This window comes from Mastigoproctus giganteus, chromosome 9, assembly GCF_048544385.1.
Source record: "Mastigoproctus giganteus isolate SK-2022 chromosome 9, ASM4854438v1, whole genome shotgun sequence".
NCBI lineage: Eukaryota > Metazoa > Arthropoda > Arachnida > Uropygi > Thelyphonidae > Mastigoproctus > Mastigoproctus giganteus.
In genome coordinates, this window is record NC_143583.1 from 185452497 (window position 1) to 185478502 (window position 26006).

The 26006-nt window shown below is 38.1% G+C and overlaps 1 protein-coding gene across 1 annotated transcript in view; it reads left to right on the forward strand.

Annotated features, from left to right (window-relative positions):
• LOC150080941 (pseudouridylate synthase RPUSD2-like) overlaps positions 1-26006 on the forward strand; it is a 234786-nt gene that overhangs the window by 203463 nt on the left and 5317 nt on the right. Inside the window, exon 11 of the mRNA XM_090380859.1 lies at positions 18900-18972. Within this exon, the coding sequence (XP_090236985.1) occupies positions 18900-18972 (73 nt within the window). The remainder of the gene's footprint in view (positions 1-18899; positions 18973-26006) is intronic.

Here is a 26006-nt window from a genome sequence, read left to right on the forward strand (position 1 = left end):
GAATCTCAGTTATTGGTCGATTCAACTACTGCTCATCTCAGTTGCCCAAATTATTCGCTGTATGATTCCTTTCGCCTCAAAGGTGGTACTTGTGCATATGTCCGTTCCGATATTCCCTGTCAGAGACTTGGTAATTTGGAACCTCCTCTTTTCGATCTTCTGTGGCTTAAAATCTCTCTCTACCTCATTGTGTCAAATTCATCTGTTGTCTTCCAACTCCACTAATCACTTGGAGCTCTTTGACTTCCTCTCTTTGCAACTTGACTTTCTCCAGTCCAACTTTCCTAACAGTGAGGTAATTTTCCTTGGTGATTTTAATGTTCACAACTCCAGCTGGCTTCCATTTTCTAGTCACACTGACCCGGCTGGTCGAGATGCTGAGGCAATTACTGACCTTCCACAGATTTTTCATTTACCTACAAGAATACCGGACAGTCCTAACCATACAGCCAACATGCTTGTCTTTTTCTCACAAACAACCCTTCTAAGTAAACTGCCGAAGTGAGAGGTCCTTTAGGCACCTCAGATCACAACTTGCTGATTGTCTCTTCTCCAATGGAGCCTTTATCTCATGGCTATTCCCAACCTCACTCGTATTGTTTGGCATTACAAGAATGCAAAATGGGATGACCTGACCTGTGAGATTTCTTTTCCTTGGTCGGATTACTGTTTCAAAACTTCTGATGTCAACGTTTGCTCAGATCGTGTCAGTGAAATTATTCTTGCAGGAATGGAATCCTTTATCCCACACTCCACTTTAAAATCTCGTCCTTTATCTAAACCTTGGTTTTCCGATAAATATGCTCGGGCTGTTCAAGAGAAAAACGTTGCATATCGTAATTGGCTTGTTTCTAATTCTTCAGTGTCATTTTCTGCCTACACCAAAGTTCGCAACAATTGTAAAGTAGTTATTAATCAGTCCAAACTAGAGTTTGAACAGGCTAAGAGTAGAAAACTTCCTTCTTGCCCTAATGGTAGCCGAGCATTCTGGTCTCTTGCCAAAGCTATTGGCCACAACTTTTGTCCATCTCTGCTCCCACCTCTGTCCAAACCAGATGGTTCTGTTTTTACTGCATCTCATTTTTCATCCAACTCATGTATTAATGATCTTGGTAAAACACCTCTCACCATTCCCAGCATGCCTCATTCAATGCCTCCTGTAGTCTTGCATCAAAAGGATGTCAGAAGGATTTTGACGAATCTTGATTCTAAGAAAGCTTCAGGTCCCAATGGTATTTCTCCACTTGTTCTCAAAACTTGTGCTCCCGAACTTACTCCTGTAATTTGCCACCTGTTTTCACTTTCTTATTCCAAAGGTGTTTTTCCTTCTGCTTGGAAATTTGCTCATATCCAGCCAGTTCCTAATAAGGGTGACAAATCCCTCCCATCCAATTATTGTCCCATTACAATTACTTCTACTCTTTCTAAAGTAATGGAGAAATCAATTAACCTCCAACTCTTAAACTACCTAGAAACCTTCCGTTTGATCAACGATTGCCAGTATGGATTCCATCAGTGTCAATCCACTGGTGATATTCTGGCTTATGTTACCCATTTATGGACTAATTCAATGGAAAAGTTCGGTGAAACACAAGCAGTTTCTCTTGACATCTCAAAGGCTTTCGATCATGTTTGGCATAAAGGTCTTCTAAACAAGCTTCCATCTTATGGATTACCAACTGTTTTTTGTTATTGGTTATCCAATTTTCTCTCTGATCGCTCACTGAGGGTGATGGTAGATGGCTCTCTGTCTTCTAACTTCTCCACTAATTCCAGTGTCCCCCAAGGTTCAGTTCTTTCCCCCACTCTTTTCCTCTTGTATATTAATAACCTTCTTCCATTGATTGGAAATCCTTTCCATAGTTTTGCTGAAGATAGCACATTGCATTCTACTTTCCATTTTGAGAAACAGTGTCCTGCTTAATCAGCTTCAATTTCTTGAAAATCTGCTACCAACTCCTTAAATGTCGATCTCCAGGTAATTCTCCAGTGAGGCAAAGACAGCTTATTTGATTTCAATCTTTCTAAAACTCAGTCTTGTCTTATATCTCGCAAAAAGGATTCTTCTTCTACTGTGCTTATCTTTGGTGACACTGATTTCTAGGCAAAATGATATATCTCGTTTTGGGGGTTACCCTGACTTCTAATCTCTCTTGGCACACGCACAATGCAAATGTTGCTTCCTCTGCATCTAGAAAACTTGGTTTTCTCTTTTGCTCTCTGTGTTACTTTTTTCCAAACAGCTGTTCACTCCTTACAAATCGCAAATCCACTCTACCATGGAATATTGTTCCCACATCTGGGGTGGTGCCCCCAAAACCTCTCCCAGGCTTCTTGATTCTGTTCAGAAGAGGGCAGTTAGGTTAATTAATGATTCATCTCTATAACAGAGTCTCTCCACTCGCTGTCTCATAGATGTACTGTTTCTGCTGCATGCCTCTTCTACAGATATCTCCATGGGCACTGTTCTTGTGAATTGGCTTCTATAATTCCCGCTCTCTCTTTCAAAACAGTCCGAACATGTGCCGCCACCAGCCAACATCCATTTACTGTCCAACTTCAAACCCACAGAACCAACTTTTCATCTTCCTCATTTATTCATTCAACTGCCGTTTTCTGGAACAACCTTCCTTCATACGTATTTCCTGAAAATTAGTCTACAGAAGTTCAAGTCCAATGTCAACAAATATCTTCTTTCGTCTTCTCAACCTCCAACCCAAGCACGGTACTAAGTACTATAGGTTCCAATACCTCTCGTTTGTGGTTTACATAAAAAAAAAAAAAAAAACTTGAATAGAAACTGGTCCTTAACCCGTACAAGATAGCAGTATGAACCTTTTGAAGAGTAGGGCTGACCCACACGAGGACTCTCCCCCAAGAGTGGGAAACTCTAACTGGACATCAAGTTAGAGTTTCCCACTGCTGACACTCTCACTTTTTTGCTGATGTAGGACTACTGAATGGGATAATTTCATTTAGCACCAAATTTCATCCTGGGGCAGAAAACAAACTTGACTGCTGGCACTGGCAAGATGTCACAGTGTTGGAACTAATTTCCCTGTCTTTTCTGTGGGGGTGGAACAGGGTTCCAAAGGAAAATCCCATACCAGGATTCTTTGTCATTCCCAGGTGTGAGATTTCCTTTGGAACCCTGGTTTTATCCGATGGATAAGACAGTTCTTCCAAGGGATAAATGGCAAACCCTTTCCTGGAGTGGTTGGATCTCCTGCTTAACACTCCACACTGGGGTGGTGCCCTAGTGTGGGAGTGTGAGTAACCTCATGTTTTTGTGGCGCATTATAGCCTCAGTAGCTAATGCGCCAATAAAAACAAAAACAAACCTCATGTTTTTGTGGGATATTGCTTCTACAGTGCTTTCCTTCCCACTGTATGTTCAACAGAGGGCAAATTTTCTCTCTGACATTAAGCTCTCTTGCTACCTTGTGGGCACTGGACCCTCTGCAGTGTGTGCAGCCCTTCCCCTCTATCCTCCAAAATTTTTTCCATTTGGATTGGGTGATCCCTCGGTCTTGCCTAGGCAGCCTGACTGGTGCACCCTGATATTTGTTAACTGTCAGGCCCAGCTCCATGTGCCTGGGATGGATGCTGGTAGGTGGTAGTGTTCCAGGTGATAACAGCCTCCCAGTAATTAAGAGGCCGGTCATACAACACTAATGACATAACCCACACTACATAACACACAAGACACTACACTTACTGACTGGCTTTACATAGTATGTATCTTCGCTCGGAGACAATGCAGAGTTGAGGGTGACCTCTGGCAATGGAAGTTGTTATTATTGAAGAGTGATTACAAGAATGTGAAAATTGCAACAGATTGTTTAACATTTAATAGCAGTTAACTAATATCAAAGAGGGTGCACACAATTTATTTTTAAATTAGACACATTAATGACTTGGGGGGATTCATTCAGAAGCACACAAACACAGACCCACACACAAACACAATATTTATTTTTAGTAAATTCAAACCGATACTAACCTAAATCATAACAATAGAAATGGAAATTACACTGTCCTAGTATGTACATACAGCATCATTAAATTGCATTAATTCACAAACTGTGCAGAGAAACAAGTATATGTATTGTTGTTTGTTTGTTATTTGGTTTTTAGGACCATATTGCTCTGGGGATATGCAGTGGTCATTCTCTGACCTTTCTGCATCCTCCATATTTGGTGGTCATGGGCTCTAATCCTGGTCTAATCAAGAAGCGTGTGCTACGCACTGCTGCTCCTGCCCACCTGGCTACAGAGGTATAGCAAAATATATATGTATAGCAAACATATATACAAAAGAATAATACTAAAATATAAAGGTAAGCTTATTTTTGAACTGGCTTTGTCAAGCTGTAGGAACTACTTCAGCAGAATCTATCATGACATTAATATGAAATTAATAGCAACAGACAGAATGAAAATAGAGACATATGTAGGCACAAAAGCTGAAGTCAATTTTGCTAATGCTGTAGACAAGATGCAGAATTGCCTACCTTATTTTTTATTTTTTTTTATTAAAAGAGGTTCAGAAAGCTATAGGAATAAACCATAATTGATGGCTTTTAAGATTGAACAACATTTGGAGAAATGATTGAGAACACCGAACAACAACAACAAAAAAAAATTTAAAGAGAAATAAGCTATTCTAATAAATTTGAATGTTCTAAAGTTAAATCTGAACTTGAAAATTTTGTATAGCTTCCCATTTCCAAGGGAAAGGAGAGACTGAAAGCACATGGAAGACTGATGTACAAATTAGAAAGGTATGGCATTAAGGGTAAGTTGCTACATTGGATAAAGGGATGGTTGAGTGCGAGACGACAGAGAGTGGTAATCATTGGACTCTGCTCTTCATGGACAAATGTTATTAGTGGAGTTCCCCAGGGTTCAGTGCTGGGCCCATTGTTGTTTTGTGTATTCATCAGTGATATTGATGAAGGTATATCAGGATTAATGTCCAAGTTTGCAGATGATACAAAGGTTGGCAGGGTTGTTAATGACAGTAAAGACAGTATACTACTCCAACTTTATCTAGACAAGTTGGGCAAATGGGCTGAGAAGTGGCAACTGAAGTTTAACATTGACAAATGCAAAGTACTACATGTGGATAGCAATAACCTAAGAGAAATGTACCAATGTGTGGTACTATACTCAGGGAAGTGGAAAGTGAAAAAGACCTGGGGGTAATTGTGCAGTCAAATATGAAGTTTGCTGAGCAGTGCAGATGGGCTGCCAGGGCAGGTCATGGAGTTTTGTCAGTGATATATAGGAATTTTGCTAGCAGGGACAGGGAGGTGATTATCCCATTGTTCAAGGCAGTGGTTAGGCCACACCAAGAGTACTGTATACAGGTCTGGAGGCTTGATTTTAGGAAGGAGTAGAGTTGCTAGAACGAGTACAAAGAAGGGCAACAAGATTGGCGAGGGGAACAAAGGGGTGCTTTTACCAAGAAAGGCTTAAGTTCTGCAAATTGCAGCACCTGGAGAGTAGGCACCTGCGAGGTGATCTGATTGAGGTGTATAAGGCCTTGAATGGGTTGAGCAAGCTGAATGCTGTTGGGATTCTTTGTCTTGCTCAGAACCTGAGGGGCATAGATTCAAATTGAGGAAAGACAGTCGTAGAATAGATGTGCAGAAATTTGCCTCTAGCCAGTGGGTGGTTGATTGGCGGAACAAACTTCCATCTTTTGTTGTGGAAGTTAATAGCCTAAATAACTTTAAGGCCATATACAGGCATTTGGAATGAATGGAGGGATGAAATAGGAGGGGTTTTTTTTTTTTTTTTTTTTGGCTGATGCTGCATAAGCTTGCTTTCTTGCATAGTATGCCTCTACTATTTGTTACTAATATGCTATTTGTTACTAATCTGCTTATAATACCCTTATTGAGGTTGCTGCCATGTCACAATAATGAATGGCTGAATTGTGCAACTTGGTAAGAAAGCAAATTATTCAATTAACATAATCTCACCACTCTGTCTCGTTTTTGATGTTTGTAAACTAATAGTTGTTTTTAACTCAATTTTTACACTGATTTTAGAAATGTTGTTTGTTTTTTTTCTATCATGTACCATTTTTTCAAAAATCACTTACTTTGACATCGCGAGTTCTATTATTGAATGTATTAAGTTAGGAGTATATGTTGTAAACTAAATCTTCATATGTTGGCAACACTGTCTTCAGTCATTTGTTTCTTGACCTTGAGAGCTGCATGCAGCAGTGTTTATGAGTGTGAGCTCAGTTTATTTTTGAAGTTATCATGTCAGACTTGTGCAGAAAAGTCAGTAAAATGTCTTCACACAAATGTTTGAACAATCCAAAATTATTTTGGATTATGTAGTCCTCAAGCAAAGACAAGATATTACAGAATTTGTAAAAAAATGTGTATTGTGCTTATTTGGAGTGAAACTTGTTGAATGTGGAAAAATGGCAAAAAGAAGGCTATGCCATTTGCAATTCCCATGATTTGGCAGGAGCCTACAAACCACTGTGATGACTGTTACTTTTGCTTGCTTAATATAGGGGAATATAATGAAAAGAGTAAGAAGGGCATTATGTATCCTAATATTCCCTCAGCCATTAGACCAGTCCCACTTGGAGATAACCTGCCAATTCCATGTTTTTCACTTATATTGAAGAATGTAGCAGCAAAGAGTACTAAAAGAGAAGCTTCTGAAGATGAAACTGAAGTCAAAACACCTGGAGACATTGAATTAACTTAACTCTTTTCACAGTAAGAACTCAATAATCTGGTAAGCGATTTAATTTTACTAATGGAATCTATAGAACTCCTTGGTTCTAGACTAAGTCAAAAAATCTTCTAGCACATGGGGCATTTTTTTTTTGGTACAGACACAGAGGACTAGTCTCTTAATTTTCTGAGGATGATTCTATGGTTTTTTGCAATAATATGACAATGAACTATTTAGGAATTAGTTATAATCCTACACAGTGGAGACTTTTTACTGATTCATCGAAGATGGGTCTTAAAGGTGTGTTGCTCTGTAATGGAAATAAATATGGATTAATTCCAGTTGCTCACTCTGAATTTGAAAGAAACAATGAAAACTTGAAGTTGTTGATAAATATTAAGTATGAAGAACATGGTTGGTTAGTCTGTGCTGACTTTAAAATGATAGGCATATTATTCGGACAGCAACCTGACTACATAAAAATGCCTTGCTTTTTGTGTGATTGGGACAGTTGGCCAAGGAGTAAGTACTGGGATCTCAAGGTTTGGCCAAAGAGGGGTACTTTGTTGCTCAGATCAAAGAACATAGTTCATAAACCACCGATAGATCCCAAAGCTGTCCTCCTTTCACTGTTCCACATCAAACTGATTTCGCTGAAACAGTTTTTTAAAAACTTTATCTCAGGAAGGCCTCTGCTTCAACTACCTTTGCATTAAATTCCCTTCAATCACCGAAGAGGAGCTAAAACAAGGTAGTTTTGTTGTACCCCAAATTCTCAAATTGATAAGGGATTGAGATTGGTGATGGAACTATGAATAAAAGAGAAAAACAGGCATAAATTAGCTTCGTGTCTGTTGTAGAGAACTTCTTAGGGTATAACAAGGATCCAGATTACAAAAATATAGTTGAAAATATGTTGGCAAACTTCAAGAAAGTGGGCTATGACATGAGTGTAAAAGTACATTTGACATTATACTTTCCGGTACAAAGTACAGATAATTCTCGACTTTACGAGTTAATTCGTTCCAGCGTGCGCTCATAAAGCGGGAATTTATTTCCCATAGACATAAGGTTAAAAATAGGGGTTATGTTCTCAACAATGAAATTAGTTAGGTAACTAGTTTTTGTTTAAACAATGATTGATTTATCCAAAGAAATTAAAACATAGCCTGTAAAATCAAGCAAATTATAATAATAGAGAAATTATTTACGACTTACAAATGTGTTAAAGAATGTTTATTCATCATTATCATCGACTAAATGCACACTCGTTGATCACTCATTATTGGCTCAGCACTCATTGGTTTGTTGCACAAGGAGTCATCGTCTTCAGAAATGTTTCAAGATGGGTTTGTTTCCAAGATAATCTTCTCTTTTAATTATAAATTTCACGATTGCACGCATAAGCATTTATTAACGGCACACACAAATTGCAACTAACACAATTCGCGTGGAGTAATAAGTTTACGAAGCTTTAAAAAAAAAAGGAATGAAGGAAAGATTCTGAAAATTTATTTATTTTTTTATACGATTGAATATTTCAGTAAAGGGGAAACACATTTCACCATAATAACGTAAAAAACCCCACAATTCCAGCTATTGGTATTTTCTCAAATGCAATAATATCGAGTTTACTACCCATTTATAATTGCTTGCAGTAACAGAAAAGCCCAATAAACCAGAAAGTGTGAATTGTTTTTATTGTTTTATGGTTGTGACTGAGAAATGTGCTTTAGAAAAATATCACAAAGGTGTTTAAAATTGATTCTTATAACGGAACGTGATAACGATGAAAGAAAGTGTAGTGCATTTTAATTATTTGAATTGGTAACTAATAAAATTTATAAACCACGTTCACAACATTTTATATGGCCTTAAGGTCATTCTCGTGACCTTAAAAATTACATTTTAGAGAGATAAGTAGCTTAGTTATACAGTGAAAATATCAACTTCCAAGATCTTTAAATGAATTACCAAAAAACAATGTATTATTGTGTTCACATTGCGATATTTTAACGATACAGTGGTGTCTCTGGAACTGATTAATATTGTAAAGCGGGCTACACTGTATTGTATAGCTATGCACGTCGTTTGGAATGCGGTATTTATGAATGTTTAACATTCATTTTTTGCAATTAATGTTCATATTTTCGATTTTGTTGATACTTGGGGGAAAAAATCTCATAAACCCGGGAACTCATAAATCAAGAACTCGTAAAGTGAGAACTGCCTGTACGTTATACTTTCCAGAAATTTATAGGAAGTGTTAGTGAAGAAAAGGTGAGAAGTTTCACCAGGAAATTGAAGACATGGAGATGAGGTACCAGAGGAGTGGAATTCTCCTTGCATTGGAAAACTTCATGATAGCTGACTATTGCTGGATGCTTAAGAGTGATTGTAAATTAGAAGAAAATCAAAGAAACAAAAATTTGACCCATTTTACATCAGTTTTTAAAATGACTGGTGAGTGTTTAGTGGACTTTTACCATGCTGCCCTTTTTAATAGTATTTTCAAAGTGCATTTAAGTACAAAAGTCTGGTAAAAGTAGATTTTGTTATAATTTCAGTGCACAAATTCTGCCAAACTTAATAAAAATTTGTGAAAAAAGTAATTTTCTTTTCTGAGATGGAAACAAATTGAAGTCATTTTTGAATTCTAAAATGATTTAGAAACATTAGCATTAGTAGAGGCATACGATGCAAGAAAGCAAGCTTATGCAGCATCAGCCAAAAAAAAAACCCCTCATATAATAAATTAATAGAATCATGACTCAGACCAGAGCAGCAAAGCAAAAGGCTCAAGCTAATGGAAGTGCTGTGGCTCAGAGCAGAACTGAGGGGGGCAGTTGTCCTCTGACTCACAGCCTTATAAAATGCACTGTTTGCTTGATGTTTGCAGAGCAATCGGTTACGGGACATGATACTGCCATGGGGGATGTCTTTGTGTGTGCGCGATGCAAGGAGTGTATCAATATCAGGCAACAACTCAGCGTTCTTGTGGGCCAATATGAGAGCTTGAAGGACAGGGTGGATGCCCTCGAAGAAACTAAATTTAGGGACCCATCAAGCTCTCAGCTGCCCACATCAACGCCAGAGCTTGCACTTGGGCATCACGTGACACAGAGGCAACCCCATAGGCAGAATGCGCTGGTCCCGAAGGAACTAGTAGTTGTTGGTGACTCTATTGTCAGGGAAACGAGGAACATGCTTTGTAAAAAGGATAGGTGGAACAGGACCAGGGTATGTCTGCCAGGGGCAAAGGTTGATGACGTTGTAGAGCGAATATCATCTTTTAAGGGCACAAAAGGTGATATAGTTGTACACGTTGGCACTAATAATATTAAGAGTAGGAGACCGGCAGAATTACTTAACAAGTACAGGTCACTGTTGAACAAAAGCCGAGAATTAGGGTTGAATTTGAAAGTGTCTGCAATTCTGCCCAGACACGATAGGAGGGAGTATATGATGAGAGCCTTGTCGATCAATTCGGCCCTGGAAAGATTGTGCAAGGCTCAAGGGGTAGAATTTTTTTCAGCCTGGACTGTACTTGTTAACAGGAGAGATTGCTTCTACAGGGATGGGATACACTTAAATAGAAAGGGTGCAAGAATATTTGCTGATGCTATCGAGGCAGTGTTAGGTGGGTTGGAAAACTGCTAGCTTGGGGGGAGACAAAGACCAATAGATTGACAGTGGCCACTGGCAGAGGTGAAAGAGATTCTTGCACTGCTTCTATTAGAATGAGCAGAAGCCTGAAAAACAAGATGCATGGTATTTCAGAGACTGCTGGGAGCCATTGCGGTACAAGTAAACACATGGGTTGTGTTAGGGTAGCTAAGAATAGAAACAGGTGCAGGTATACTTGCGTGTACACCAATGCTAGGAGTTTAGTAAATAAATTTGATGAATTTGAGGTATTGCTCAAAACATCAAAGGCAGATATTGTTGGGATATCAGAGACGTGGTGTCACACAGATATAAGGGATGCAGAACTGGAATTTGGGGAATACATCGTCTACAGAAAGGATAGACAGGATAGCAAGGGAGAGGGGTTATGCTATTAGTTAAGAAACACATAAAAACCAAGGAAGTGAAGCCAGTCGACATCGCTGGACAGTGCAGTGTTGAGTCAGTTTGGTGTGACATAAGCATTGGGAGATCAAAATTGAGAGTAGGAGTGTGCTATAGGCCTAATGACTCTGATGAGTATAATAAGAAACTGTACAGGGAAATAGAGTGGGCCAGTAAATCAGAGAGTCTTATAATGGGAGATTTTAATTTCTCAGATATTGACTGGAATTTGGGGGCTGGTCACTCACACACTAGCAGGGCTTTTGTGGATTTATTGGATGATTGTTTTCTACATCAGCATGTTCGGGAGGCAACTAGAGGGAGGAAAACTCTTGATTTGATTATCAACAGTGATTCTTCATGCATTAAGAATCTGCAGATAAATGAACCGCTAGGTGGCAGTGATCACAGTGTGCTGAAGTGGGATTTACTCAAAGAGGTAACTACCATTAGGGGTAAAGGGAAGGGTTATTGCTTCCGTAAAGGCGACTACGATGGACTGAGACAGTATTTAAATTCTATACAGTGGGACCAACTGATGATGTTACCAACAGCAAATTCAAAATGGGAAGCATTCAAAGAACTTATCTTGGAAACTACTAGGCTTTACATACCAACTAAGAAATATTGTTCAAGGTTTAGGCCAAAATGGATGTCAGATGAACTAATGAGGCATATGGCAGAGAAGAAAAATGCATGGGATACTTACAAATTAACACATGACACAGAAGCCTATGATAGATACAAGTTGATATGCAACCAAGTTACAAAGGAGGTTAGGCAGGTGAAGGCAGATTACGAGAAATCCTTGGCAAGGGATGCAAAGAAAAACAGCAGAGTTCTTTACTTATGTAAACTCTAGAAGGAAGGGGATGAATCAGATTGGTCCACTTGATATTGATGGATCAACTGTTGATGATCCTGCTCAGGTAGCTAACAAACTAAATGAATATTTTGCATCGACATTCACACATGAGGAGTTATTCAGCGAGGGGAATGCCAGAGGTGTATTCAACTCCAGCAGTAAGCTACAGAATCTTGAAATAACTGGGAGTAAAGTGGAGGAGAAACTGTTGAAGATAAACACAAGAAAGGCACCCGGGGAGGATGGGATCTATCCAGTTATATTAAAGGAGGCAGCAAAGGAAGTAAGCAAACCCTTAGCCATAATTATGAGAGCTTCCTTGGACTCAGGGGAGGTACCCATAGACTGGAAATGTGCAAATGTGACCCCAATTCACAAAGGAGGATCAAAGGCTGACACAAGTAATTATAGACCTGTGAGCTTAACTTCTGTTCCAGGAAAATTAATGGAGGCACTGGTTAAAGAAGCACTGCAGGATCATTTAGACAAGACTTCAGTTATAGCTCGGACACAGCATGGTTTTGTTAAGGGGAAGTCTTGCCTGACCAATTTGATTGGATACTATGATGCAGTCACAAAAGAACTGGATGCAGGGAATAGCTTTGATATTATATACTTGGATCTTAGAAAGGCTTTTGATACTGTTGCACATGGAAGACTGCTACACAAATTGGAGCAGTGTGACATTGGAGGCAAATTGCTGCTATGGATAAAGGGGTGGTTGAGGGGGAGAAGACAGAGAGTGGTAATCAATGGACACTGCTCATCGTGGACTAATGTTATTAGTGGAGTCCCTCAGGGCTCAGTGTTGGGTCCATTATTGTTTTCTGTATTTATAAATGATATTGATGATGGTATATCGGGCTTAATGTCCAAGTTTGCAGACGATACAAAGGTTGGCAGGGTTGTCAAGGACACTACTGACACTATGCTGCTGCAACAGGATCTGGAAAGGTTGAGCAGATGGGCTGAGAGGTGGCAAATGAAGTTTAACATTGACAAATGTAAAGTACTACACATTGGAAACAGCAACCCCAGAGCAACGTATCAACTCTCTGGTACTACACTGACAGTGGTAGAGAATGAAAGGGACTTGGGGGTGGTTGTGCAGGCAGATATGAAGTTCTCTGAGCAGTGCAGACGGGTTGCAAGAGTAGCTCATGGATTATTGTCAATGATATACAGGAATTTTTCCAGCAGGGATAAGGAGGTGATTATTCCCTTGTATAAGGCAATGGTCAGGCCACACCTAGAGTACTGTATACAGGTCTGGAGGCCTCATTTCAAGAAGGATGTAGAGCTGCTGGAACGAGTACAAAGAAGGGCAACAAGATTAGTGAATGGAACAAAGGGGTGCTCTTACGAAGAAAGGCTTAAGTTTTGCAAATTACAGTGTCTGGAGACTAGGCACCAGCGAGGTGATCTGATAGAGGTGTATAAAGCCTTGAATGGTTTGAGCATGCTCAATGCTGATGGGATTCTTCCTCTAGCTCAGAATAATCACCTGAGAGGGCATAAATTCAAACTGAGGAAAGACAGATGTAGGATAGACGTGCGGAAATTTGCCTTTAGCCAGCGGGTGGTTGGTTGGTTGGTGGAACAGACTTCCATCCCTTGTAGTGGAGGTTGATAGCCTAAATAAGTTTAAGGCTCAGCTGGACAGGTATTTTGAACGAACAGAGGGGTGAAGTGGAAGTGGGGGTTTTTTTTTTTTGGCTGATGCTGCATAAGCTTTCTTTCTTGCATCAAATGCCTCTACTAATGCTAATATTTCTTCTCTCCATTCTTTCCAAATGCCTGTCCAGCTCAGCCTTAAATTTATTTAGACTATTACCTTCCACAATTAAAGATGGAAGCCTGTTCCACCAATCAACTACCCGCTGGCTAAAGGCAAATTTCCGCACATCTATTCTACAACTATCTTTCCTCAACTTGAAACTGTGCCCCCCCCTCAGGTTCTTAGTCTGAGCAAGACAAAGAATCTGATCAGCATTCAGCTTGCTCAACCCATTCAAGGCCTTATACACCTCAATCAGATCACCTCGCAGGTGCCTACTCTCTGGACACTGCACTTTGCAGAACTTAAGCTTTTCTTGGTAAGAGCACCCCTTTGTTCCCCTCACCAATCTTGTTGCCCTTCTTTGTACTCGTTCTAGCAACTCTATATCCTTCTTGAAATGAGGCCTCCAGACCTGTATACAGTACTCTAGGTGTGGCCTGACCATTGCCTTATACAAGGGAATAATCACCTCCTTATCCCTGCTGGAAAAATTCCTGTATATCATTGACAAAACTACATGACCTGCCCTGGCAGCCCATCTGCACTGCTCAGTGAACTTCATATTTGGCTGTACAATTACCCCCAGGTCTTTTTCACTTTCCACTTCCTTGAGTGTAGTACCACCCAGTTGGTATGTTTCTCTTCAGTTATTGCTACCCATATGCAGTACTTTGCATTTGTCAATGTTAAACTCCAGTTGTCACTTCTCAGCCCATTTTCCCAAATTTTATCTAGATCCAGTTGGAGTAGCATACTGTCATTACTGTCATTAACAACCCTGCCAACCTTTGTATCATCTGCAAATTTGGACATTGAACCTGATATACCTTCATCAATATCATTTGTAAATATACAAAACAACAATGGGCCCAACACCGAACCCTGGAGACCTCCACTAATAACCTGGAAGAGGCCTCTGAGGTCGGGAAAACTCATATCTAGGAAATAAACTCATACACCGACCATTGAACAAAATTTTACTGTAACTAAAATTTTAAAAAAAGTATAAAAATATTGTAAAATCAAAAACAAATTATTTACAATAAATTATTGATTGTATATTGTGGAATACTAAAAACTGTAATAAAAGATCGTTTACAATAAAATAAGCTAAAATATAAAATTAAAAGCGCTAAAAACCTGGAGCTTTCGAGACCATCAGCTCTCTTTGTCAACAGTAATATGACTTCCTGCAACATCTCCTTAAATAGCATTTGGACTAATAACATTTGTCCACGAAGAGCAGTGTCCATTGATTACCACTCTCCGTTGTCTCCCACTCAACCATCCCTTTATCCATTGTAGCAGCTTACCCTTAATGCCATACCTCTCCAATTTGTGCAGCAGTTTTTCATGTGCAACAGTATCAAAAGCTTTCCTGAAATCCAAGAATATGATATCAGAATTATTTTTGGCATTCAGTTCCTTTGTGACCACATCATAGTAAGCAATCAAATTGGTCAGACAAGACCTACCTTTGACAAACCCATTCTGTGTCTTAACTATTACTGCAGTCTTGTCTAGATAATCCTACAATGCTTCTTTAACCAGTGATTCCATTATTTTCCCCGGAACACAAGTTAAACTAACAGGTCTGTAGTTACTTGTATCACCTTTTGAACCTCCTTTGTGAATTGGTGATACATTTGCACACCTCCAGTCCATGGGAAGCTCTCATAAATATGGCTAAAGGTTTGCTTACTTCCTTTGCTGCCTCCTTTAATATAACTGGATAGATCCCGCCCACCCCACGTGCCTTCCTTATGTTTAACTTCAACAATTTCTCCTCCACTTTGCTCTCAGTTATTACAAAATCACTTAGCTCCCTGTTAGCATTTGATAAACTTCTGGCACTCCCCTCATTGAATAACTCCTCATGTGTGAATGTAGATGCAAAATACTCATTCAGTTTATCAGCTACCTAAGCATGATCATCAGTAGTCAACCCATCTATGTTAAGTGGTCCAATCTGATTCATCCCTTTCCTTCTAAAGTTTACATAAGTAAAGAACTCCTTGCTGTTTTTCTTTCCATCCTTTGCCAAAGATTTCTTATAATCTGCTTTCACCTGCCTAACCTCCTTTGTGACTTGATTACAGACTAGTTTATACCTGCCATAGGCTTCTGTATCGCCTGATACTTTATATGCATCCCATACATTCTTCTTCTCTACAACTACCCTCATTAATTCATCTGACATCCATTTAGGCTTAAACCTTGAACAATATTTCTTAGTTGGAATGAAAAGCCTAATAGCCTCCAAAATTAAGTCCCTGAAGGCTTCCCATTTAGAATTCACTGTTGGTAACATCATCAGTTGATCCCACTGTACAGAATTTAAAAACTGTCTGAGACCTCTGTAGTCACCTTTACAAAAGCAAAAGCTCTTCCCTTTAGCCTTGATGGTAGTTAAATCTTTAAATAATTCCCACATCAATACATTGTGATCACTGTCGCCCAGTGGTTTCTTTATCTGCAGATTTTTAATGCATGAAGGATCACTACTGATAATCAGATCAAGAGTATTACTCCCTCTGGTTGCCTCTCGAACATGTTGCTGTAGAAAACAATCATCCAATAAATCCACAAAAGTCTTGCTAGTGTGCGAGTGACCAACCCAGAAGTCCCAGTATCTGGAAAGTTAAAATCTCCCATTATAAGATATTCTGATTTACTGGCCCACTCTATTTCTCTGCACAATTGCTCATTATACTCATCAGATTCATTAGGCCTATAACACACACCTACTCTCATTTTTCCTTTCCCAGTGCTTATTTCACGCCAAACAGACTCAACACTGCAATATCCTGCATTGTCCACCAACATCAATTGGATGCACTTCCTTAGATTTTATGTATTTCTTAACTAACAGCATAACCCCTCCTCCCTTCCTATCCTGTCTATCCTTCCTATACACATTGTACTCCCCAAATTCCAACTCTGCACTGCTTATATCTGTGTGACACCACATCTCTGATATTCCAACAATATCTACCTTTGATGTCTTCACTAGCACTTCAAGCTCATCAAATTTATTAACTATACTCCTAGCATTGGTGTACAATGCAAGTATACATGCACCTGTTCCTGCTCCTAGCCAGACACAGCCCATGTATTTACTTGTTCCACTATGACTCCCAGCAGTTCTGGAAATCTCCATTACCTTGCTTTCCAGTCTGCTGCCCATTGTAATAGAAGCAGTGCAACTATCACTTTTGCCTCTGCCTGCGGCCACTGTTAACTCTTTATTCTGTGTTTCCCCCCATGCTAGCAGGTTTCCAACCAACCTAACACTGCCTCGATAGCATTAGCAAATATTCTTGCACCCTTTCTATTTAAGTATATCCCATCCCTGTAGAAACAATCTCTGCTATCAACAAGCACAGACCAGGCTGAAAAAAATTCTGCCCCTTGAGCCTTGCACAGTCTCTCCAGGGCCAAATTGATTGACAAGGCTCTCATCATATACTCCCTCCTGTCGTGTCTGGGCAGAATTGCAGACACTTTCACATTCAACCCTAACTCGTGACTTTATTTCAATATTGACCTGTACTTGTTGAGTAAATCTGCAGATCTCTTAACTCTTAATGTCATTAGTCCCAACATGTACAACAATATCAACTTTTGTGCCGTGAAAAGATATCTTCAATACAACGTCATCAACTTTTGACCCTTGCAGACATACCCACGTCCTGTTCCACCTATCCTTCTTACAAAGTATATTCCCCGTCTCCCTGACAATAGAGTCACCAACAATAACTAGTTCCTTTGGGACCAGTGCATTCTGCCTTGGAGATTGCCTCTGTGTTGCCTGATGCACAGGAGTGAGCTCTATCGTTGAGCTGGGCAGCTAAGAGCCTGATGGGCCCCTCATATTAATTTCTTCGAGGGCATTTACCCTACACCTCATAGACGCCCATCAGAATGCTGAGTTGGCACCTAATTTCTTGACACTCCAGACACCTAGCATACACAAAGGCATCATCCTTGGCTAGATCATGTCCTGTTTTAGAAAGGTCGGCAAACATTTCACATTTCGCCCATTTTTTGAGACTTTGATGCATTGGAGAATCTCTCCTTCATTTCTCCCCCGAGCTACAGCACTCTCGCTAGTCTGTGATCTTTGCTTTGCAGCTCTAGTCTGGGTCATGATTTCCGTTTAAATACAATTTAATTAATAATGAAATTTAATAAGATTAATATTTTCGATTAATTGATAATACTATAATAAGCTAACATATTCCTAATACAGTGCTTGGTATTACGCTATCTAGTTTAACTTTATACCTCATGCTATCAGTTCGAGATATATATATACATTAAGCTATTTCTTATCGACTACAATATGGCGGCTAGTTCAACAATATTGGCGCCAACACCGGGAGTCATAACTTCCAAAATCGCTGGTCAAATTCAAAATAAGAAGCTAACGAACGCTACTACTAAACCTATTTAATATCTCTGTAAAATACAATGTACTATGTTAAATAACGAAGAATACGTTAAAAATTAAAAAATACTTATCCCTTTACAGCAGCCAGAAATCCACCGTCTGTACTGTTCTGCGATCCCAACGCCCTCTCCATCCCCTTTTCTGAGAAAATATTAGTGAATTTTTTTCAAAATGCAGAGTAATGTTATTAATAATAAATCTGTTTTAGAAAGTTTGGCTAATATCCTAATTTCTTTTGAATGATTTATTAAATTTCTTTGTAGATATAAAACTGAGTATTAAGATTATGGCCAAACATGTATTCAAGAATGGTTTGAATAATGTTATAATAGATTGTAATATACATTACCATATATACATTGTGAGATTGAATCCATATGCCGACCGGTGGCATAGCTAGGGGTGGGGGTCAGCCCCAGGTGGCACTTTTCACGTGAGACACAATTTTATTTTTCGACGATTCTTTTATTTATGTTAACTTAGTAATTTTTATTATTTAATTAATTTTTAACAACTATACTTACAACTAAAATATAAATATAACAAAACCGTTACATTTCCCTATCATACTATAATTCAAATTATTAAAAATAAAATAATAAAATGCATGGCATGCCGATTGCTTTATTGGTTTATTGCTTGTACTGCAGCAGCTGCATCTCAGCAGCGGCATCGCACAGTCAGTACACATTTGCGAAAACGTATTTATTTATTTTTTTTTTCTAATTTTGAGTATAACTAAGGCCATCGACAGAATTTTAGAGCCCCAGTAATAATATTTCTGTGGGCCCCTATTATATTAAGGTTTTTGCTTAACCCTTTCGATGCGTTTATGCAGTGTATAAAAATTAAAATTTTTTAAACAACTCAGGGATTGCCCCAGGCGGAAAAAGCTCTAGCTATAGTACTGATGCCAACTCAGTATTGCACTGAAACAATGGTAACATAAACACTTAAATTTTGAAAATGTTTTAGATAAATTTGATACTTAGATTGAATATTTTGTTAATACTGAATAGCTTATTAAGGACCTTGCACAAGTTCGCCTCCAAAGTGTGTGGTTATCAAAAAATGCCCCATCTCCCTTACCAGGTAGGAGCTTATTTTTTTTTTTTTTTTTTTTTTTCTTTTAATGCTTTCCAGTACAGGCATACCTCGATTAACGAATAGGATGCGTTCCACGAAATTACTTCGTTAAGCGAAACTTCGTTTTCAGAGGTAAAAATACTATGGCCAGAATAGGGATACGTTCCTACGTAAAGAAAATGAAAAGCTTTTTTTCGAACAAAGAAAAGTTTTATTAAATAAACAGTCAACTTACCTACAAAGTGAAATCACATTTTAAAATATGAGGTTAAAGTTGATTGTTTATGCTTTTTTCCTCTTTCATTTAACAATTGCCTATACGGAGTTATTGCATTTAACACTGATCGCTTAACTATAACACTTCTTCCTAAGTCAGGATCATTTTCACTAAAAAAATTTAAAACGTTTTCAATATCATTTAAGCACCTTTTTAAATCTTTGGTTGTTAACACTTTTTCGGCAGGTACTTCTTTAACTTCGCCTTCACTATCTTTGTCTTCGTTGCTAACAAAGCTTTCTAAATCTTCCACTGAAAAACCATCATCTTCTGCATTCAATAAATTTCTAACATCCTCTTCATCGACATTTTCGAAACCTATTTGATTGAGTCATCTGGATAACTTCATTTCTAATTCTTGGATGTTATTTTCTTCTTCTAGTACAACTTCTGGCCATATTTTGCGCCAAACTCCATTTAAGCATTTCTTAGTGACTTCTTTCCAAGGACTATCAATGCTTTCTATTGCGTTTTTAATGGTGTAGTTTTTCCAAAAAGTTTTAACTGTCATTTCCTCTTTATCCTCTAGTTCAGTTAAATTGCTTAAAGTTCGACGCAGATAATAAGCTTTAAATGATGCTATTACTCCCTGATCCAATGGTTGAATCAGGGAAGTTGTGTTTGCTGGAAGAAACACAACTTTGACAGGAATGCATGTGTCCAACGTGTTAAGATCAGTAGGATGTCTCGGAGCATTGTCTAACAACAAAAGAGCTTTTTCTTCAAAGTTGTTTTTTTGACAATACCGTTTTACTTCAGGACAAAAGTGGTTAACAAACCAATCAGTAAATAACTTCTTGGTAATCCACGCTTTTCTATTTGCTTTCCATATTACAGGTAAATTCATTTTTATGTTACCTTTTAACGCCCTCGGATTTTCTGAATGGTAAACTAATAACAATTTTAATTTATAATCACCAGAGGCATTTGATCCAAAGAGTAACGTTAAACGGTCTTTGGCTGCTTTGAACCCAGCAGCTGATTTTTCTTCAATAGAAATGAAGCTTTTTTGTTGGTAGCCGTTTCCAGAACAAACCGCTTTCGTCAACATTGAACACCAAATTTGGTGGAAAATTTTCACGTTTAATTATTTCCTTTAGTTTTTCTGGAAACTTATTTGCAGCTTCAACATCTGCACTTGCAGCTTCTCCTGTTAATTTTACACTATGAATCCTGGCCCGTTTTTTAAATTTCTCGAACCAACCACGAGAAGCCCCAAAGGTTTCCGTAATTTCTTCAGTTTGTTTAGATTTCAGGTGATTAAACAAAAATGGAATATTTTTTTTATGTTAAATGGGGCTTGAAATTGCGGACTTCGTTATATTGAGGCTTCGTTATCAGAGGTAACGTTAACCGAGGTATGCCTGTATTTATTTTCTTGCTGAGTTGATACTTCAGTCTTTAATGTTTTAGTAATTAAATTCATGTTTACATGAAATTGTATCTAAAAACAAGAGCCCCAAAAATTTCAAAGCATGTAATATATATTACCATCAGTATATTTTTTAGCCATCAAGATTTTGTAGTGTCCACCTAAAGAAAAGTAGGATCACAATTTTTTTTTTTTACATTAACTCTTTCAGCAGTGAGTTGTGTGTGTGTGTGTGTGTGTGTGTGTGTGTGTGTGTGTGTGTGTGTGTGTGTGTGTGTGTGTGTGTGTGTGTGTGTGTGTGTGTGTGTGTTGCCACATCGGCTTCTGTGGCCATAATGCACCTCCCAAGGTTTTTTCTTTTGGTTTGCCAGACAGGCACTTTACCTACCCGGCTAGCCCGGTCAGGGTGTGTGTGTGGTGTTACTTTTTTATTTTTCATGTAGTAATATCTCTTAGAAGCATAATTTAAAAAATTTAAATTCTGCATACCTAAAACAATTTGCACTCATCGCCTGGCTCTAACTTTAGTGGATGTAGTGAATAGCACAAGCCGAGTTATCTGAAGTTGTTGCTTGGGTCCCACAGCAGCTGTCAGATCTTCTGTTAATCATTTGCAGTGGAAATTAGAAAAGTAGAAACATCTAAAATTTTGTATTACTTTTTGATGTAGTGGTTATAATACAGATATCATGTTTGCTGGAAAATTAAGCATAATGTCATCTTTATGTTTCACAGTTTCACTAAACCTGAAAGAACATGCAAGAATGCTTTTTATGATGAAGGAATGCTATTTAAAGTTGTCTAAGGATCTTTTTTCTTTAGTAAAAGAAGCTTTAGATAATACCAAAAGCTTAAAGTTTTCTTTTATTCTTGCTTGTTTCATAAAGATAACACTGAATATTTCTTTTACTTGGACCAGATGCTGTTTCAGTACTTTAACTTATGGCCCTGTTGCTACACTACCCAAGCTTCCAAATCAAAACTTAACCTCCGAAGAATAATGTTGCTTCCACAACGAAGCCATCTCATTGGTGTTTTTAAATTTTGTTTTGGAGGCAACACAGGGCAATGAATTATTTGGGCAAAATATTTTGTGGGGGATTTTAAAAAGCAAAAAATTAAGTGGAAAAGATGAGTAAATAACAGATAAATTAAGAGGAATAAAAGTTGCTCCCATATGTTTAAAACTGTGTCTGCTATTAGTTGGACACAGATAAGGTGATGACAGCATGTACTAGAAGATTTACAGACAACCAGCATTGATGGATGGATGCATTATTTGAATGACCTTCAAAAGTGCATATATGTGCTTCTGAAGAGCCTAAATGACAGTATATTTATTTTGAATGTTCCTGTAGCAGTTTCATCAAGTCCAAGATGGAACCTCTGTAGTACCAGTTTTGGACAAAATGATACAAGTTAACAAATCATGATAACAAAGACAGGTTGTAACTTGCTAGTGAGATTATGACCTCAAGAACTGGGTTAAGAAGGAGCTAATGTCATCATCATTGGCCAAGTCTAACAATGTGTATTATTATCATTGTCAGGAAGGCACGGCCGATGTTTTGGCTTTCTGTGGTGGAGTCTTCTTGTGTACATTGTTTGTAGAGATGTATATCTGTTCAGGTCTTTTAGTGGCTGTATGACAGATCTGTACTGACAGATGCCTCGTGACATTAACCCCAGGGGCTCACATCTGGTGAGTATGGGCTTGGCACACCCAGGGTCCTGAGCTGGATATCATCATTCTTCTCTTTTTTGGTGATTCCCTTCTACTTTTGATTCTCTCTCTCTCTCTCTCTCTCTCTCTCTCTCTCTCTCTCTCTCTCTCTCTCTCTCTCTCTCTCTCTCTCTCTCTCTCTCTCTCTCTCTCTCTCTCTGGGTAATTGAGATTTTTTTTTTTTCCCCTGGTGCAGTATAAGCCTCAGGCTTCCTTACACCATATAGCTAATAATAATAACATCTGTCAGTGGCTGTATGGCCAGATTGGTGTTGGATACACCATATGAGACAGGTATGAAATATCTCAATTGAAAATACACTATTTCTGAATAGAAGCTATGGATTTTGATGTTGGTTTTATACAGTGCCTATAATGCTTTGACATATGTTAAAAATTTAATTTTTAAGTTTTAAGATAAAACTGGTTAAAAATTTAATTTTTAACCAGTTTTATCTGCTTTATTTCTTGATTTTTCATTTTATCTTATTTTATAGTTGACTTCTGTTTTTCAAGTATGTACTGTAGTATTATATATGGTTTTCAAGCTTCAGAGACCTATTCAGTTGTGCCTGAATTTTTGGAATAGGCTGCCATTTCAATTATACATAAATTTGTGGAATCAGTGGTTTGTCCTTTTGAAATGATGCTCGATAAAACAATATTTTAATGATGCTTGCTTGTTTGAGCATTATTAAAATGCAGGGCCGTTTTAAGAACTCCAGGCCTATGATGAATTTCCAAATGTGGCCCCTATTCAGTTTAAATTTTTTTCTGGGTCTCTCTTAGTCGCATTCCTAATCCTAAAAGAGCTACTAGAAACTATGCTCCATAACCATGTCAAGGTGGGAACCCATCAATGGAGTTTTTTCTTTTTTAAATTCTTTTTCTTGTTTTCCTTTTAAAAATTTTTTTTGTTTTTCTTTTATAAATTTTTTTCTTGTTTCTCTTTTATAAATTTTTTTCTTGTTTCTCTTTTTTAAATTTATTTTTATATATTTTTTTAAATCTTTAATTCGTATGAAATTTGTTCAAAATATGAAGAAAATACCTATGAACAACTTTAAGAAAAGTTTTTTTACAAAAATTTTAAAAGTGGTTTTTGACATTTCAAAGTGGCAAACTCCTGGATGACATCATTAAAATTTGTTTTATAAAAGCTCATTCTCAATTGCCATTAAACTTAAATGATTTAAACGCGACTGGTTCATATTATTTCTATATTCATTCTTTATAAACTTTGAAAATGAACATTCACCACCTGAATTTTGTCACCTTCATGCTCAAAAAAATTCTCATTGCAATTTCAATATTTGGAAATACATTGAAAATGTTTTCTTGTTGCATATGAGTTTATTTAAAGAAAGCCAAAAACATTATTCATATATCATTATGTTCCGTGTTTGCAGTGCTTTCGACCACAACATAACATATGGGATAGAGGGTCTTTTAAAAAATTATTAAAAATCAACAAGTGAGGCCCCTGATAATTTAACCCATTGCATCCTCTGGGTGCATCAATGGGTTAAAATGGTTGTTAAAATGCTATAATTGGACTTGACCACATTTGCAGACCTAACAAACGTGGTTGGGCCCAATTGTGTTGGAGGCCTGCTTCATAAAGTAAACTTGCTAGAGGAATTTTTTGAGAGCTGCTCTACATATTGTTATTTTTGTTATTTTTTTCAGTGCATGGTTTGTTGGAATAGAGGTTGGGGCTTAGAGGGGAACAAGCATTCTGTGTGTGTTATCAGACACTCAGTCTAAAACACTGATGGATCCAATATCTTTCTATTTCAGAAGATTTAAGAGAGGTCCGGTTGGCCTGCCTCCCTAAAATCCACTTATGCACACCTCGATGGTAAGCCCTGTTATGTCACTTAGGTGGCAATGAATGTGTAGAGTAGTTCTCTTCAACACACCCGGTCAGTGTGAAGAGGAAAAGACCAAACCCTCCAGCACATGACAGCACAACAAAACAAATGGCCCTCAGTCCCCAGCGGCTTTCACTCCCCCTCTTACAGCAGCAAGAGGATCAGAGTGGAAGCAGAGGGTGCTAAGAATCTCTGGGTATGACCAGGCTGCCATGTACGGAAACTGAACTTTGCATGTTACAATGTAAGATTGCTCATCGGTGAAGATAGGATATTAAAGCTGTAAAAGGAATTAGAAAATGTGAATTGAAATATCATCGGTTTGGCTGAAACAAGAAGAAGAAATGAATCACTAATAAGTTTATCAAGTGGAAATCTGCTGTACACCAATGGAAACAGTGAAAGGAGCGAAGGTGGAGTTGGCTTTCTGGTCCATAAAGATATAAGAAACAACATTTTGGAATTCAGAAGTACATCACAAGGGTGTCAAGACTACTACTCAGGATTTCTAAGAGGTACAAGCTAAAGGTTATAATGATTTATGCACCAACATCGAGCCATGATGATGAAGAGGTTGAAGAAATGTACACTGAAATTGAGTGTCTTCTAGATGAGCAGAAAACACATTATGCTATCATTATGGGGAACTTCAATGCTAAGGTTGGAAAGAGACAAAACAGTGCAGAATGGGGAACTATAGGAAATTTTGAATTGGTGAAAGAAATGAAAGAGGTGAAAGACTTGTGGAATTTGCAGAATCACAAGGATTGTCAGTAATGAACACGTTTTTCAAGAAAAGGGTGAGCAGAAAGTGGATTAACAACTAATGAAATCAACTTCGTCTTCACTGACTGAAGATATATCGTGAATGATGTTACTGTCCCGAACAAGGTAAATGTTGGAAGTGATCACAGAATGCTAAGATGCACACTTGATATAGATGTAAGAAAAGAAAGGAAAAAACTGACTCAAGTAAATAATACGAAGGTCTTGGAGATAACAGAAGATGAGAAAAAGCAGTATATACTGGAACTTAAGAACAAGTTTGAGCTTCTGCAGACTGTTCAGGACCAAGGTATCGACCGGGAATACTACAACTTTCTGAAAGTGATAAAGCCCAAGAAACTTATAGGTAAAAATAAATCCAAAGAAGAAAAAATTAGTCAAAAAACATTTCTGGGATGTTCAAAAAACATCTCCAGGATCGCCTCACGGAACACGACAGAGCAATCCGGCTTGCCGAAACTGACCAGTCCGCGGTCGCAGAACATTTTTGGGCTACCAACCACGATCTTGACCCCAAGCGCGACTTTGAGATAGTGGACCACGCGCGACACTTTCGCCACCGCCTATGGCTAGAGTCACTAAACATAATAAACAATCCTAAGGCATTAAATCGCCAGAAAGGCATGCGTCTACATCCCATCCTAGAAACAACCGTTTTATTGATGGATGATCACTGGCGTAAAGCAGCACACGTCCGTGCTACAACAATGACACATGATTAACGTGCCACATTTGCTTGTAATGTATTCAAAATTTTATATTAACTTATCAGTTGATAAAGGGACACGCGTTCCGAAAGCTACTGGTTTTGTACTTTTATTTGTACTTTATCTGTTAATAAATAACTGGGTATAACTGTATATATCTGTATTTGAACTATGGACCCCAGTACTCCAGGCCCATTCGTTACTATTCGATCACTTTATGGCCATAATACCTACAACGATTGTGTGCAGTTACAAAAGTCCTTCCTCTCAATAGCCCGCAATAGGCAACATTTACGCTTCA